Raw genomic sequence first — 13,727 nt, 5'->3', positions numbered from 1 at the left:
CGCCAATGGGTTTAGGCCCAACCTGCTCAGCCTTTCCTCACAAGGAACCCCCTTGTGTAGAGTAGATGAATAGATTTGGTTTTGGGGCTAGATCAATGAACCAGAGGTTGTGAGTTCAAATCCCACAATGACAGGTTGCAAAACTGAATTCAATAAATCTGATAATTTCAGCACTGGCATCATGAAGCTGACCTTGAACAATGCTGGACTGTTGTAAAAACCCAACTGGTTTACAGATGTCCTTCAGGACAGGGAAGCTCCCATGCCCCCTCTGATCTCCACACACCAAGTGGCTGACTCTCAAAAGCCTCCAAGCAGAGACAGTATGTATGACTTCAACCCATATCCCCAGAGCTAATTCAACAAAAGGCCTGTATTGGGCTCCAATGTGATGCTTCATGGTTGAACATCCTAGCTGGCACCACATGCACTCACCTAGACATTCCCTCCACTACCGACGCACAGTGGCAGCAGTGTGTACCATCCACACAATGCACTGCAGGAACTCACCAAGGCTCCTTAGACAACAACTTCCAAACCCATGACCTCTACCACCTAGAAGGCCAAGGGCAGCAGACACATGGGGAACACCACCACCTGGAAGCTCCCCTCCAAGCCATCCTGACTTGGAAATATATCGCCGTTCCTTCACTGTCGCGGGGTCAAAATCCTGGAACTTCCACCCTAACAGTGCTGCGGGTGTACCTACACCACAGCAGTCCAAGAAGGCAGCTCACCCACACCTTCTCAAGGGCAATTAGGGATGGGCAATAAATGCCAACATCCAAAGAAGAAAGATCCCTTTCTCCCCAGAGGCAAACAAGGAGGGGGGCAGAAATGTAAAACTAAGAGAGGAGATATTCCCGCAATAAACTGGGGGAGGGCATGGGTCTCTATCCCTCACCTTGCTGAGAAACCCCTCCCCTGTGCCTCGCTCGCCAAGTGCGAGGTGAGCGATTTGCAAATTCCCTTTGGGCTCACAATGTAGAATCCGCAGCGACTTTAAAATAGAAGCAGCCAGTTCAGCTGCAGCACTCTGCGCCACGTCAGGGAAGAGAGGAGGTGTGGGGCTGGAGGCCAGGAGGATAGAGGATAAGGGAGCAAAGCTGCTGGAGAGACAGAGAGAAGCAGACTGACTCTTAGCTCGAACAGGGTGATTACAACAACCCCGGGGTGAGTATCAGAGAGCAATACCATTCAGGACAATGTTTAAAAAGAGATACAGAAAATGTAGCAAAAATACTTACATTGTATTAACGTGTTTTTTTAAAAAAAACGATACATTTAATATCAAACACTTTTTTTTCTAAATGGATGAATGTTATCGAATCGTTTTGAAAAGAGAAATTGTGACAACTTATTTTCTAACAGAAAAGATACACGCGATGTATCAATTTGTTTTAAAACATCCAAAGTTACTGTGCAGAAGAAACCACATAAAAGTAAGTTTGTTTTAAGGTTTGGTTGAGAAACTAAAATTTAAGTTTGTTGGAAAATAATTCAGTGAAAGTGTTGTTTTAAAATGGGTTCAAAATTAATAAACGCCAAACAATTAAAATCAACTCATTTGCTTTCAGAAAAGGGACGTTTAATGTTTTCAAAAAGTAAGATGCTAGCCGAGGTTTTTATGATGTACCTCGTGATTTTATAATGCAGTCTGTAAAACACAGTGTTTTAAAATTGATCCAGGTTGGGCCATTTTTAGCTAAGAGCTGTCAGTTGATTGTTTAATGCCAGTTGCCCGAAGCCTAGGGTTAATTTTCTTTCAAGCAGAAAATCTAAAATGGTGAACCTCCCTTTGCCTTGGAAACATTTCTAATCCGGATGGATTTTATTGCGATACAGTTGGGCAATTGATGCCCCTCTCTGAGGGGGCTGCAGGTTTGGGGACCCGGTTCTGCAGCGTTAGGGCGTGGAGACTGCAGCGGTCTCATCGACAGACTCCAGTGGCGGATCAATAAATCCTACTCCACCCCCACCTGGGCAGTTGAGTCCCTCTAACCAAGTGCAAAGGGAAAAAGGAGTGAGGGGCACATTATTTAACAATCTCCCCCAGTTTAATAGCTGTTGCATCGACCTGTTACCCCCCCACCACCCCAAAACCATTCTGTAAACTGATTCCGATATCTAAAGGATTTGACTCAACAACAGATTTGAAGATTGTGATATTACAGCAGAGAAGCCGCAGAGCTACTGCATGTAAAATTACTGGATTACAGAATAGCGGGAGAAAACTTGGTTTGACTCCAACAACAGAGTAAAAACTGATCCTATTTTTTGGTTTACAAAGTTCACTCACTCTTATTTTCTGCTTAAAATAATTATATTTAACGGCATAATTATAATTTAAACACCATGTTGTATGTGTGAATTATGACTAGTCTAAATTATGATGTTTTGAGAGTATTATTTTCCCCTCAGGGGTTTATAACAAACCTCTGGGCCCAAATCAGTAACTGTCCAGTGCAAAGCTGATATGGAATTTTCATATTAACGTTGTGCAGTTTAATACAGTTTTATTTTCCTTAAAATACAAATCCACGAGATAGTTTAGAGGTTACGAGAAAATTGCAACAGGGGTGAATATATTTTTAAACATTTTGGGCCATAAGTTCGGTTTTCATTTGCACATACACTGGAGATTGTGTTTCTTCACTTCTCTTGGAGATGTTGTTAGGACAGAGGAGGGAGTGAACTCTCTCCCGAAACCCTTGCTGTTTTAGAACTGGGGGCAGAATTAAGAGTCAGCCCATATAGTTGTGCTTGCTGGAACCATTTGAAGGCCAGAGCTGGCCGGCTCCTTGCACACCTTTCATTGCTGTAATTCTGGTGCTGGCCAGACTTATTGAACTCATAATCCCTGACATTGGCTACTCTAGTACCATAACCACTAGACCACTATCATTGCCAGTTGTGTATTACATTGAGTTACATAAAATATACAGCACAGAAAAAGACCATTTAGCCCGATGGGTCTGTGCCCCCACCAGCTTTCCCCCTACATCACCCCCTTCATCCAGATCCACCAGCATATCCTTCTATTCCTTGCTCCCTCATGTACTTTCCTTTATTCTTTCATGGGGTGTGGGTGTCGCTGGCAAGGCCAGCATTTGTTGCTCAGCCCTAATTGCCCTTGAACTGAGTGGCTTGCTCAGCCATTTCAGAGGGGCAGTTAAGAGTCAACCACATTGCTGTGGGTCTGGAGTCACATGTAGGCCAGACCGGGTAAGGATGGCAGATTTCCTTCGCTAAAGGGTATTAGTGAACCAGATGGGCTTTTACAACAATCAATGATGATTTCATAGTCTCCATTACTGACACTAGTTTTTGAATTCCAGATTTATTTTTTGAACTTAAACTCATGCCCCCCAGGGAATTCACCTGAGCCTCTGGATTACTATAGTCCAATGACATACGCCACCATCTCCCCTTATCTAGCTTTTTAAAAAAATGCATATTTGACCTTCACCCCAACCACTTCCTTTAGTAACATGTTTCCCATTCATGCCGTTCTCTAGTGAAGTATAATAATTAGAGCAGGGGTCCAAAATGCTTCTATGCAGCCCCCACCCTGAGCTCAGGTACACTGAGGCTGATGGCAGTGCCAATGGCCACTGGGCCACTGGAGGTTAATTGACAGCAGGTAAAGCTGTTCTGAATGCCGTTCCGCTTGGTATGTCCCAGTGTCCCTCTGGATGGTCTGTCCACTCATTGAATGACCAGGAGCTACCTTATATCTGCTGCCACCTCCAGATTGCTGACATCTGTGTGTATAGTTTTGCTTTCTTAAGCCGACCATTACTTCACAGGCTCTGTTCACAACACAGAGCAATCAAAGTGCAGTGTCTGTTGCAGCTCAGTGAGTAGCATTCTTGCCTCTAAATCAGAAGGTGGTGGGTTCAAGTCCCACAGACCCAGCCACGTAATACCGCGTACTGCATTGATGGAGGTGCAGCCTTTTGGATGAGATGTTAAACCGAGGCTCTGTCTGATAGATGTGAAAAGATCACATGGGGCCACTGTTTTGCAGAAGAATAGGGTTGGGAGTGATTCCCCTTGGTGCTCTGGCCGCAATGTGTCCCCCAGTCACTGAAACGGATGACGTGGTCATTATCACATTGCTGTTTGTGGGAGCTTCCTGTGTTTGTTTCCTACATTACAACAGTGACTACACTTCAGAAGCACTTCATTGGCTGCAAAGTGCTTTGAGATGTCCTGAGGTTGTCAAATGCGCTATATAAATTCAGCTACTTTCCTTCTTTTAAACCAAGTTCTTGGCTGACAAATGTGTTTTTTACATTGTGGCAAAGTCATTCGTGTATCAGTGAGCCAACAGTCACCTCTGCACCTTACAACATATGGGCCAGTTCATATTTGAAATTCTGGTTTGAAGGGTTGATCAGGGTCCAGTGTAGGGGCAGATGGAGTTGTTGTGATCTGGAAGGCACTGCCTGAAAGGGCGGTGGAAGCAGATTCAACAGTAACTTTCAAAAGACAATTGGATAAACGCTTGAAGGGAGAGACTAAACAGGGTTCTGGGGAAGGAGCCAGGGAGTGAGATTAATTGGATAGCTTCAAAGCGACAGCACAGATGTGATGGGCCAAATGCCCCCCCCACCCATTGTATCATTCTATGATTCTATGACATAGGAAGTTGGAAGATACCCTGAGTCTCCTGTAAATGCTTCAATAATAACAGTATTTTTGGAGCTCTTGTTATTCTGTGAAAATCCTGAAGAATCTCACACCCATTTGCGGAAGTTAGTCAGACTCTCACCCAATGACATTGCAAAGTATTTACAACAAAGAGGCCGACTGATTGGCCCAACTGGTTTATGCCATTGTTTATGCTGCATACGAACCTCTTCCCACAGCTCCCTTTCTAGAGAAAAGATCCTCGATCTGTTAACTCCTATGCCTCCATAACCTTTTTACAATATGGAGATCAGAATGGCTTGCAGTACTGCAAGTGTGGCCTAACCAAGGCCTGTACAAGTTTAACGTGACTTCTATGCTTTTGACTTCTAATCTGGTGGAATCTAAGAATGAAACTTGTTACCAATAGTTAAATTACGTGGTGTCTCTGGCATCTGTGCATTGCCAGAATTTAAACCCACTGCCATAGAGGAATAGAGGACATCCTGCAACTGACCCAGGTTAGGAAGGACCAAATTGGCCGAGTTTACATCAAACAGGCAAGATGTGTTTACCTTTGGGTCACTTGTGGTGAAACTAGGGCATGAGCTGCTGGGGACTGGAGTTTTGGACCCAGAAACCTTTTCCAATTTTGTTAGGCCTCAACCACACCGAGTTGCATTCTCCCCTCCATTTCATCTCTCGGTTAGTGTTCGATGGGCTTGCAAAATATTCAGAAGTATTTCTATAGAGAGAGAAAGAAAGAACTTGCCTTCATACAGTGTCTTTCAAAACCTCCCAAAGCACTTGATAACCAACAAAGTGCACAGTGAGTGACTGTTTTAATGTAGAAAACTCAGCAGCCAATTTGCACAAAGCAAGCTCCAACAATCAGCAATACAATAATGATTGGATCATCTATTTCCAATGTTGGCTGAGGGCTAGACATTATTCACCGTGTCACCGTTTGCCGTAGAATAGTGCCATGCCTTCTTTCCTGCCCAGCGGAGCGGGCTTTGGTTTAATGCCCCCTCAGAAAGATGGCAGCTGCAGTAAGTGCAGTGCCAACCAGGATTTTGGTACCTGAATCTCTGGAGTAGAACCTGAACCCACTGCCCTCTGACTAAGCTCTGAGAGAGCTGCACACTGGGCCACAGCCAGGCAGATATTCCTGTGTTTCCACTACTGCGGTTTTACCCGTGCACATCTGCATGAGTCATCACTCCTGAGGACAGACTTTGTATAGCAACCGCCTGGCGCCTCCACACTGCAGGGCTTTGAGAGATGATCTGAAAAGCAAGGGTCTAACAAGCCCACATGCCTGTCTCCACTGAGGCTTGTAGTATATTATAATAATCACATAAAAAAGGTGATTAAATTAACCTTTCAAATGAGCGGTGGAACAGGATGTTTGCGGAAGCATGGAGCTTCTGTTGCTTCATCCGATCATATTTACAGGAGGAATGATATACAATACTAGTTAATGATGTGGCATAATGATCCGTGGAGAGATGCCTGCATAGTGGATCATTGTGTATTTCTCAGCCTTTATCGGAGCTATAAATAATTTCTGACCCACTTCTTTCTCTCTGCAGATTGTTTGGACTCAATATCAGTTCTCGTAACCATGTCTGCCAAAGGAAAGGTAAGGAGACTGTTCTGGTCGTGGCAAAAGAATCATTTCGGGCTGAGATGGGGAGAAGTTTTTTCAGTCAAAAGGGTTGTGAATCTTTGGAATTCTCTATCCCAAGGGAATGTGGATGCTCCATCGTTGAATACATTTAAGGCTGGGATAGACAGACAGATTTTTTGGTCTCAGGAAATTAAGGGATATGGGGAGCGGGTGGGAAAATGGAGTTGAAGCCCAAGATCAATCACGATCGTATTGAATGGTGGAGCAGGTTTGATGGGCCGAGTGGTCTACTCCTGCGCCTGTTTCTTGTGTTCAAGGGAGGTGGAGGGGGGGATAGGTGTTCAGCTTCCAAGTCATCATCAAAGGCAAAGAAAGTTTTGCATTTGTATGGTGTTTTTCACAACCTGAGGATGTCTGAAAAGTGTTTTACAGCCAATTCCTTTTGAAGTGTGGTCACTGTTGTAATACAGGAAACCCGGCCATCAGTTTGTGCACAGAAAGCACCCACCAATAGCCATGAGATAGTGACCAGATCATTTGTTTTTTAATGTTATTCGTTGAAGGATCAATATTGCCCAGGGCACCGGGGAACACTCCCCTGCTATTCTGGGGATCATTACAGATGGTTGAACATCTCATTTGAAAGATGGTGCCACTGACAGTGCGGCACTCCCATCAGTAGTGCACTGAAAGTGTCAGCCTAGATGATGTGCTCAAGTCTCTGGAACTTGAACTCACCGCCTCCCGACATGGAAGCGAGAGAGAGAAAGAGAGCGAGTGACTGAGCACAGCTTACCAAGAGGTGTTCTGGTATAGAGCTACAAACAGAAAAGATTTTATATTGCTGGTGGGACAGGTGAGGCCTAGGCCGGCCTGCCCCCTCCCCTCCACCCTTGCCCCAATTGAGGCCCTCAAATGGCCAATTATTGACCCACTTAAGGGGCGTTTACCCCCCAGCCTCAATCTTCAGGCTGGAGGGAGGAGTTCAGGGACGGTGGGAGCCTGAAAACTGACCCCACTCAGACCTTTAGTGGGAAGTGGGGTGGGTGGGGGGGGAGGTGGTGGTGGGGGCTCCATCAGTAGCCTCCTTTCAATATTGGGCACCAGCCCCCCCACTCCCAAAAAGGTCTGGCCCCTATGAGTGCTTCCTCTCCTGTGCTCTGGCCTCTCCACCAACACCTCTTCCCACCTCTGTCTGGGGCCTCCACCTCCTCCCCCCACACTGACCAGGTCTTGGACTCCCGGGATTTAGACTGTGGCGACAGCTTGCAGTCCCACTCCTGTCCACTACAGGTTCTGGTGCTGTTGGCACCAGAGAGCTGCCAGCCAGTCAGGTTGGTCGGTAGCCCCCTGAGGTGGGACATCCTCCTGAGTGAGGGGCTCGTTGGAGTGTTAATGGCTGCGGGATAGCTTTGCGTTCGCCACCTACTCCTCAGATGGTAGGAAGGAAACTTCGCCATCCGAAAAGTCCTGGCCCAAGGGTTAAATTACTAAGCGAGATTACAGAGTCCAGGGTTGTATCCTTGGAATTTAGAAGGTTAGGAGGCGATTTGATTGAAACTTTAAGTTATTAAGGGGAACTGATAGGGTAGATAGAGAAAAACGATGTCTGCTGGTTGGGGGTATCTAGGATTAGGAGGCAGAATCTAAAAATTAGGGTCAGACCTTTTAGGAGTAAAGTTAGGAGTGAAACCTGTGCTGTACCTGCCCATGGAGTGTTTTTTATCCATCCTCAGGATTGGGTGTCAGCGACTAGGCCATCATTTATCAGTCATCCCTAACGTCCTTGAGAAGGCAGTGCTGAGCTGCCTTCTTCAACACTGTAGCCTGTGTGGTGTAGATGCTCACACAGAGCTGTTAGGTAGAGAGCTTGAGGATTTTGACCCAGTGATGATGAAGGAACGGCTGATATATTCCAGGCCGAGATGGTGCTCAGCTGCAGCTGCTATCCTTGTCCTTCTGGTTGGTAGAGGTCACAGATTTGGTAGGTGTTGTTGAAGGAGGCTTAGTGAGGTGCTGCACTGAACCTTCCCAGAAGGAAAAAAACAGTTCGGACCAGTGTTCTTATTTCCCAGTTTTTACTGGTGTTCCATTTTAAGGTATACAAGACCAGTTCGGAGCAGTATTCTTACTTCCCAGTGTTTAGTGTTTTTTCCTCCTGGGTTGTAGATGGTACACACTGCTGCCACTGTGTCAATGATGAATGGAGTGGATGTTTAAGCAGTGTATGGAGCGCCAGTCAAACGGCTGCTTTGTCCTGGATGGTGTTGAGGATCTTAAGTGTTGTTCTAGCTGTAGTGATTCAGGCAAGTGGAGAGATTTTTAAAATTCTTCCGTGGGAAGTGAACATTGCTGGCACCTACATACACCTACAATACTGACTTGTGCCTGGTAGATGGTGGAAAAGCTTTAGGGAATCGGGACATGAGTTACTCAGCAAAGAATTCCCAACTTCTGACCTGTTCTTGTAGCTAAAGTTTAATGTGGCTGGTCCAGTTAAGCTTTTGATAAATGGTAACCCCTAAAGTGCTGATGGTGGGGTATTTGACAATGGTAATGCTATTGAATGTTACGGGAAGATGGTTGGATGTTTGCATGTTGGAGATGGTCATCTCCTGGCAATTCTGTGGCACATATGTTACTTATCAGCCCAAGTGTGGATGTTGTTCAGGTCTCGCTGCATGTGGACACGGACTAGTTCAGTAGCTCAGCAGGGCAGGGTCTGGCAAATAGGAAAAAAGGTAGCCATGTTTTGCCGTGGTTCCTTTAATTGAATTTAAGATTGGATTTGGGGGAATGGAGGAGAGGTTACGTGAGGCAAGAGAATTGGGTGTCGAGTTCATTTTAGCCAGTTATTATCTAATGGCATTTCATTAAGTTGATGGAATAATCAGACAGCGCAGTGACTGATAATCATCAAACAGGTTGACTTTCACACAGTATGAGACGCTATTATTCAGGGCAGCCCGTGTGCTGGATTATACTGATTGGGTTTAAGGGATGTCCAACGTATAATTGTTCTGTTGCAATTCTCATGACGAGCCTCAATTAAAATGAAAGTGGCTCCCTGGTTGTCAGGAGGAAACGAGATACACCAGGATCAGGTAACACTAAGATTGGACTTTAAAAGCTTCATCGGAGGGAGGGATGTCTCGGGGAGTCCATCAGCTTTAAGGTCCGAGGAAGAATGAGTTACAGTACAAGATGAGTGGTGGTTTCAACAGTGAGGGAGGAGGGAGCTCGCATTGAATGTTATCCTTGGGCGAGCGAGAGGAGAGAGTGTTCGGGTATCAAGTTCGGAAAAGATATATAAACTGGTACTAATCAAACCAACTGAACTGATTAAACTCTATTTATTTGTTCAGATTGAGTTTGTAAATTTAGAAAACTGAACCAGATTTGAATAAATTAGGAAGAGAATTGTATAAATAAATGTTACGTTTATGGGCGATTGGTTTGAGAAAAACATTATTTGCTGGTGGGGGAGTCTAGGACAGAGTTATAACTTTAAAATCAGAGTCAGGGCGACCAGGAGGAAAGTTCGGAAACAATTCTTCACTCAGAAGGTGGTAGAACTGTGGAACTCCCATAAAAAACAGTAGGTGCTCACCCAATTCATAATTTAAAATTAAGCGCGATAGATTTTTTGCTGATAAGGGTATTAAGGAGCCAAGGAGAGTGGATGGAGTTGAGGTACATATCAGCCATGATCTCCTTGAATAGCAGAACATGTTCGAGGGCTAATTGGCTGCCTCCTGTTCCCACTATTAGAATGCCACTAAATATGATGTTTGCTTAGAACTAGGATGAATTACTGAAGGAGCTGCTGGAGGGGGAAAGGTTTGACTTTATATCATGTCTTTACAGATCTGTCACAAAATGCTCCACAAGCCCTTCACACACAAGGCTACGTTTCCCAGTCTTCCTTTGGTGGTCATCTTTCCTGGAACTGGGATGGTTGGCATCAGGAACTGGATGGGATCCCTCCTGCCAGCTCTCCGCCCATTTTTAGCCCTTCCAATTGGAATTCCAATCACGTCTCAATTGAAAGACGGCACCTCTGACATTGCAGCGCTCCTTCAGTACTGCACTGGGAGTGTCAGCCTGGACTATGTGCTCAAGTCTGTGCAATGAGGAATGAACCCTTGAGAGGGGACTATATCTATCCCTCAAACGTCATCACAGAAACAGATTATCTGTTCATTATCACATCGCTGTTTCTGGAAGGTTGCTGTGCACAAATTGGCTGCTGTGTTCCCTTCCTTACAGCAGTAACTATGCTTCAAAATGTACTCAGTTGGCTGTAAAGTGCTTTGGGATGTCTTGAGGTTGTGAAAGGCGCTATATAAATGCAAGCTCTTTCTTTTATTGGAGTCAGTTCTCTAATGGAATCACACCAGCCTCTTCAGAAACACGCATCAAGGCCCACAGATGGGGGAGGAGGATTGGAGTGACCTTGCTAAAATACTTGGAATTTTAGGACAGAGACTGCCTGAGTTGCAATTTCAAGGTTTTGAACCATCACAGTAGGCAAACAAAGAGCATTCATTTTAACTGCTGACCTTAGCTTGTGTGATTATGCAGCCTCTCGATTCCCACCCTCTCTGTGATGTTTCGAACTGCTGTACTGTGATAGCAATGCGGTGGAAATCTTATAGATATGAAATACAGGGAAGAGGAGAACATATAAGACAGCCAGGGTTCGGGAATGCTTTAGAACATTTCTGATCTTTTTTTAAAATATGCATTTGCAAAATGCGGTAATGTGGGATGGCGTTATCGTGGACTGATGGCTCGATGGACTTGGGGGGGGCTTTTGCCCCCACTTTCCCTAACGGGGCTGGTTGTCTGTGAGGTTCGTGGAGTGGTGAAGCACAGAGGAGTAAAGGGTGGTGAACTCTGAGGGAGTGCAGGTGGGCTCATGGGTTGGGATTGCGCTATGAGAAATTAGTAACGGATCCCTTTTCATCCGAAATTCCCGTGCTCGCTGTTTCAACTGGCAGGACATTGGATGGAAGGATTCTGTCGCAGTGTGCTCCCCATGAATATTGCGCTGTGTGAATTTAACTCATCGATATTCGTCTAGGAACAGTACAGCCTGTCTCGCTAAACCCTTTTTAACAACACAAGTAGCTTCTCATTGGCTGCAGCTCAGTGCATCACGCTCTCACTCCGCTCTTATTCAGGAGAGGCTCATATCCAACTCCAGAGCACAGAATCCAGGCTGACACTCCCAGTGCCAGTACTGAGGGGGTGCTGCACTGTCGCTCAGACGAGATACTAAACCAAGGCCCTGTCGGCCCCCCTCAGGCGCATGTAAAAGACCCCTTGACACTACTTGGAAGAATAGCAGAGGATTTTCGCCCACCCCCAACCTCCCTCCCCCTCCCCCCTCAAGCCCTCCCCCTCCCCACCTCCCCTCCCCACCCATGTCCTGGACAAAATTTATCCCTCAGTCAGCATAATTCCTTCCTTCCCTCTTTAACTGTCCTGAGGTGCCTCATCCTTTTCATCATTAAGTATTCTCCCCACTCTCTCTCTCTCTGTCTCTCTGAGTGGCTAATGGAGCAGTCAACTTAAACATGCTCCATCTATCTGTAGGTCACCCAAAAGCTGCTAGGACTGCCTTGTTATTTAGATTCTCCAGGCTGCGACCATATATGAGAATGAAGTGAACGCATTCGGTCAGAGCCAGTGAGAGAGCCTGTTATTTATAACTTGGCTCATCTGTGCCAATAGCAGCTGTATAGTGAGGGCCCAGTGCTAGCTCATGGGGGAGGGGAGAAGAGGAGGGGTGAGGAGGCCCTATCTTGGACTGTACGCCATGAAGCAGTGATGAAACTGGGCAGCTGCAGCACACTAGTGGAAACAGAATTTCTTAGGAATGTGTGGCTCTGTGTCTTTTGCCTTCTCTAGCTATTGTTTGGTTGATGGTGCAGATCTCAGTAGGAACAGGAGGAGGCCATTCAGCCCCTCAAGCCCTGTTCTGCTGTTCAATTAGATCACAGCTAATCTGCACCTCAACTCCATTTGCTCGATATCCCTTGCTACCGATACCCAACAAAAATCACTGCATCAGTCTGCAGAGCTCCAATTAATCCCCCAGCGTCCAAAACTTATTGTGGAGAGGGTTCTAGAAACCCACTCTACCCTTTGTGTGGAGGACTGCTTCCTGATTTCACTCCTGAACAACCCAACTCTAATTTTATGATTATGACCCCTCGTTCTGAACTCAGAAATGGAAGGGAAGAGTCTCTGTATCTTTTTTGAATCCTTTTAACACCTTAAACACCTCGATCGGGTCACCCATCAGTCTTCTGCGCTTGGGTGTGTATGAGGCTGGTCTATGTCACCTGTCCTCGCAATTTAACCCTTTAAGCTCCAGTATCAATCTGATGAGTCTGCACTGCACCCATTGCGAAGAACAACATATCCAACCAGAGGTGCAGTGCCCTGAACTGAGTGCAATATTCCAGATGGGTTCTGACCAATGTTGCAAAGTGTATCTTACTTCCTCTCTTTTGTATTCCAGCCCCTCCCTTTGAGATAAAGTCTAACATTCCATTAGTCTTTAGGTTGCATTTTGTAACCTGCATTAAGCGATTTGCTGCCTACAGGAGAGAATTTTCTGATCTCCCTCTCTCATATAAGTGGTCGGCTAGTCGTCGACGAGTGTGTGACTAGATTCTTAAATGCGCTCTTGGCCCAATGAGGCTGCCTGCCCAAAATTGGAAAATGATCGTTCCCGTGTTCAAGTGGCAGCTCCTCATAGATTGCTGAGAATCCTGGAGAATCCTGGAGAACTCTCAACCCGGCAGACTGTATCCCCGCTAAACCAGGGCTTGCTAGTTATGTGATGATGTCACTAACTGGTACCGTAAAACTCAAAGTGAAGTTTACATGCTTTATTAAAGAGACTCCAACACCAATGGATTGTCTCATCCTCAGTTAAAAATACACATTTCAAAACTTTTCTGGAACCTATTAGCCTGACTCTTTAGTTAGAACACTCCCTCTCCCTGTGTGTTTCATTCCTGTTTCACACCCTGTCAGTCCCGCTCTATATCTGTCTGTCTGTCGTTACCTCTGTCAATCTCCCTCTGTTTCTCTGCCTCTTCACACTCTGTCTCTTTATATCTTCTGCTTTGCTGTTAAATTGTCACCTTCTCTGTCTCTATCCCCTTATCTATTTTCCTCCACATTTGGCTCTTGCAGTCTCTTTCTGTTTGTTTTTTTCTGTCTTCCTCGCTGTTCTCTCTTGGCCCCTCTCAGTTTTAGTGTCCCTCACTCTCTGTCCCCCTGCCTCTTGTCCCTCATTTTTTTCTTCTAACCACCCTCCCCCACTCTCCCTCTCCCTCTCTCTATCTCTCCTCGCCCAGACCATCGTTAGCACTGTCAATTCCTGCCTCCAGAACATTATTCGATCTAGCCCTGTCTCAGCTCATCTGCTGCTGCAACC

The 13,727-nt window shown here is 45.7% G+C and overlaps 1 protein-coding gene across 1 annotated transcript in view; it reads left to right on the top strand.

The window, feature by feature from the left end:
- Positions 1-1,061: 1,061 nt before the first annotated feature.
- anxa6 (annexin A6) overlaps positions 1,062-13,727 on the top strand; it is a 102,106-nt gene continuing 89,440 nt past the window's right edge. The window contains exons 1-2 of the mRNA XM_078551200.1: positions 1,062-1,173; positions 6,231-6,280. Coding sequence (XP_078407326.1) covers positions 6,263-6,280 — 18 coding nt within the window. The 5' untranslated portion in view covers positions 1,062-1,173; positions 6,231-6,262. The remainder of the gene's footprint in view (positions 1,174-6,230; positions 6,281-13,727) is intronic.

The sequence above is a fragment of the Cetorhinus maximus genome, chromosome 10 (assembly GCF_964194155.1).
Source record: "Cetorhinus maximus chromosome 10, sCetMax3.hap1.1, whole genome shotgun sequence".
Classification (NCBI taxonomy): Eukaryota; Metazoa; Chordata; class Chondrichthyes; order Lamniformes; family Cetorhinidae; genus Cetorhinus; species Cetorhinus maximus.
The sequence above is the reverse complement of the archived record's forward strand: the minus strand, read 5'-3'. Positions and strand labels throughout refer to the sequence as shown.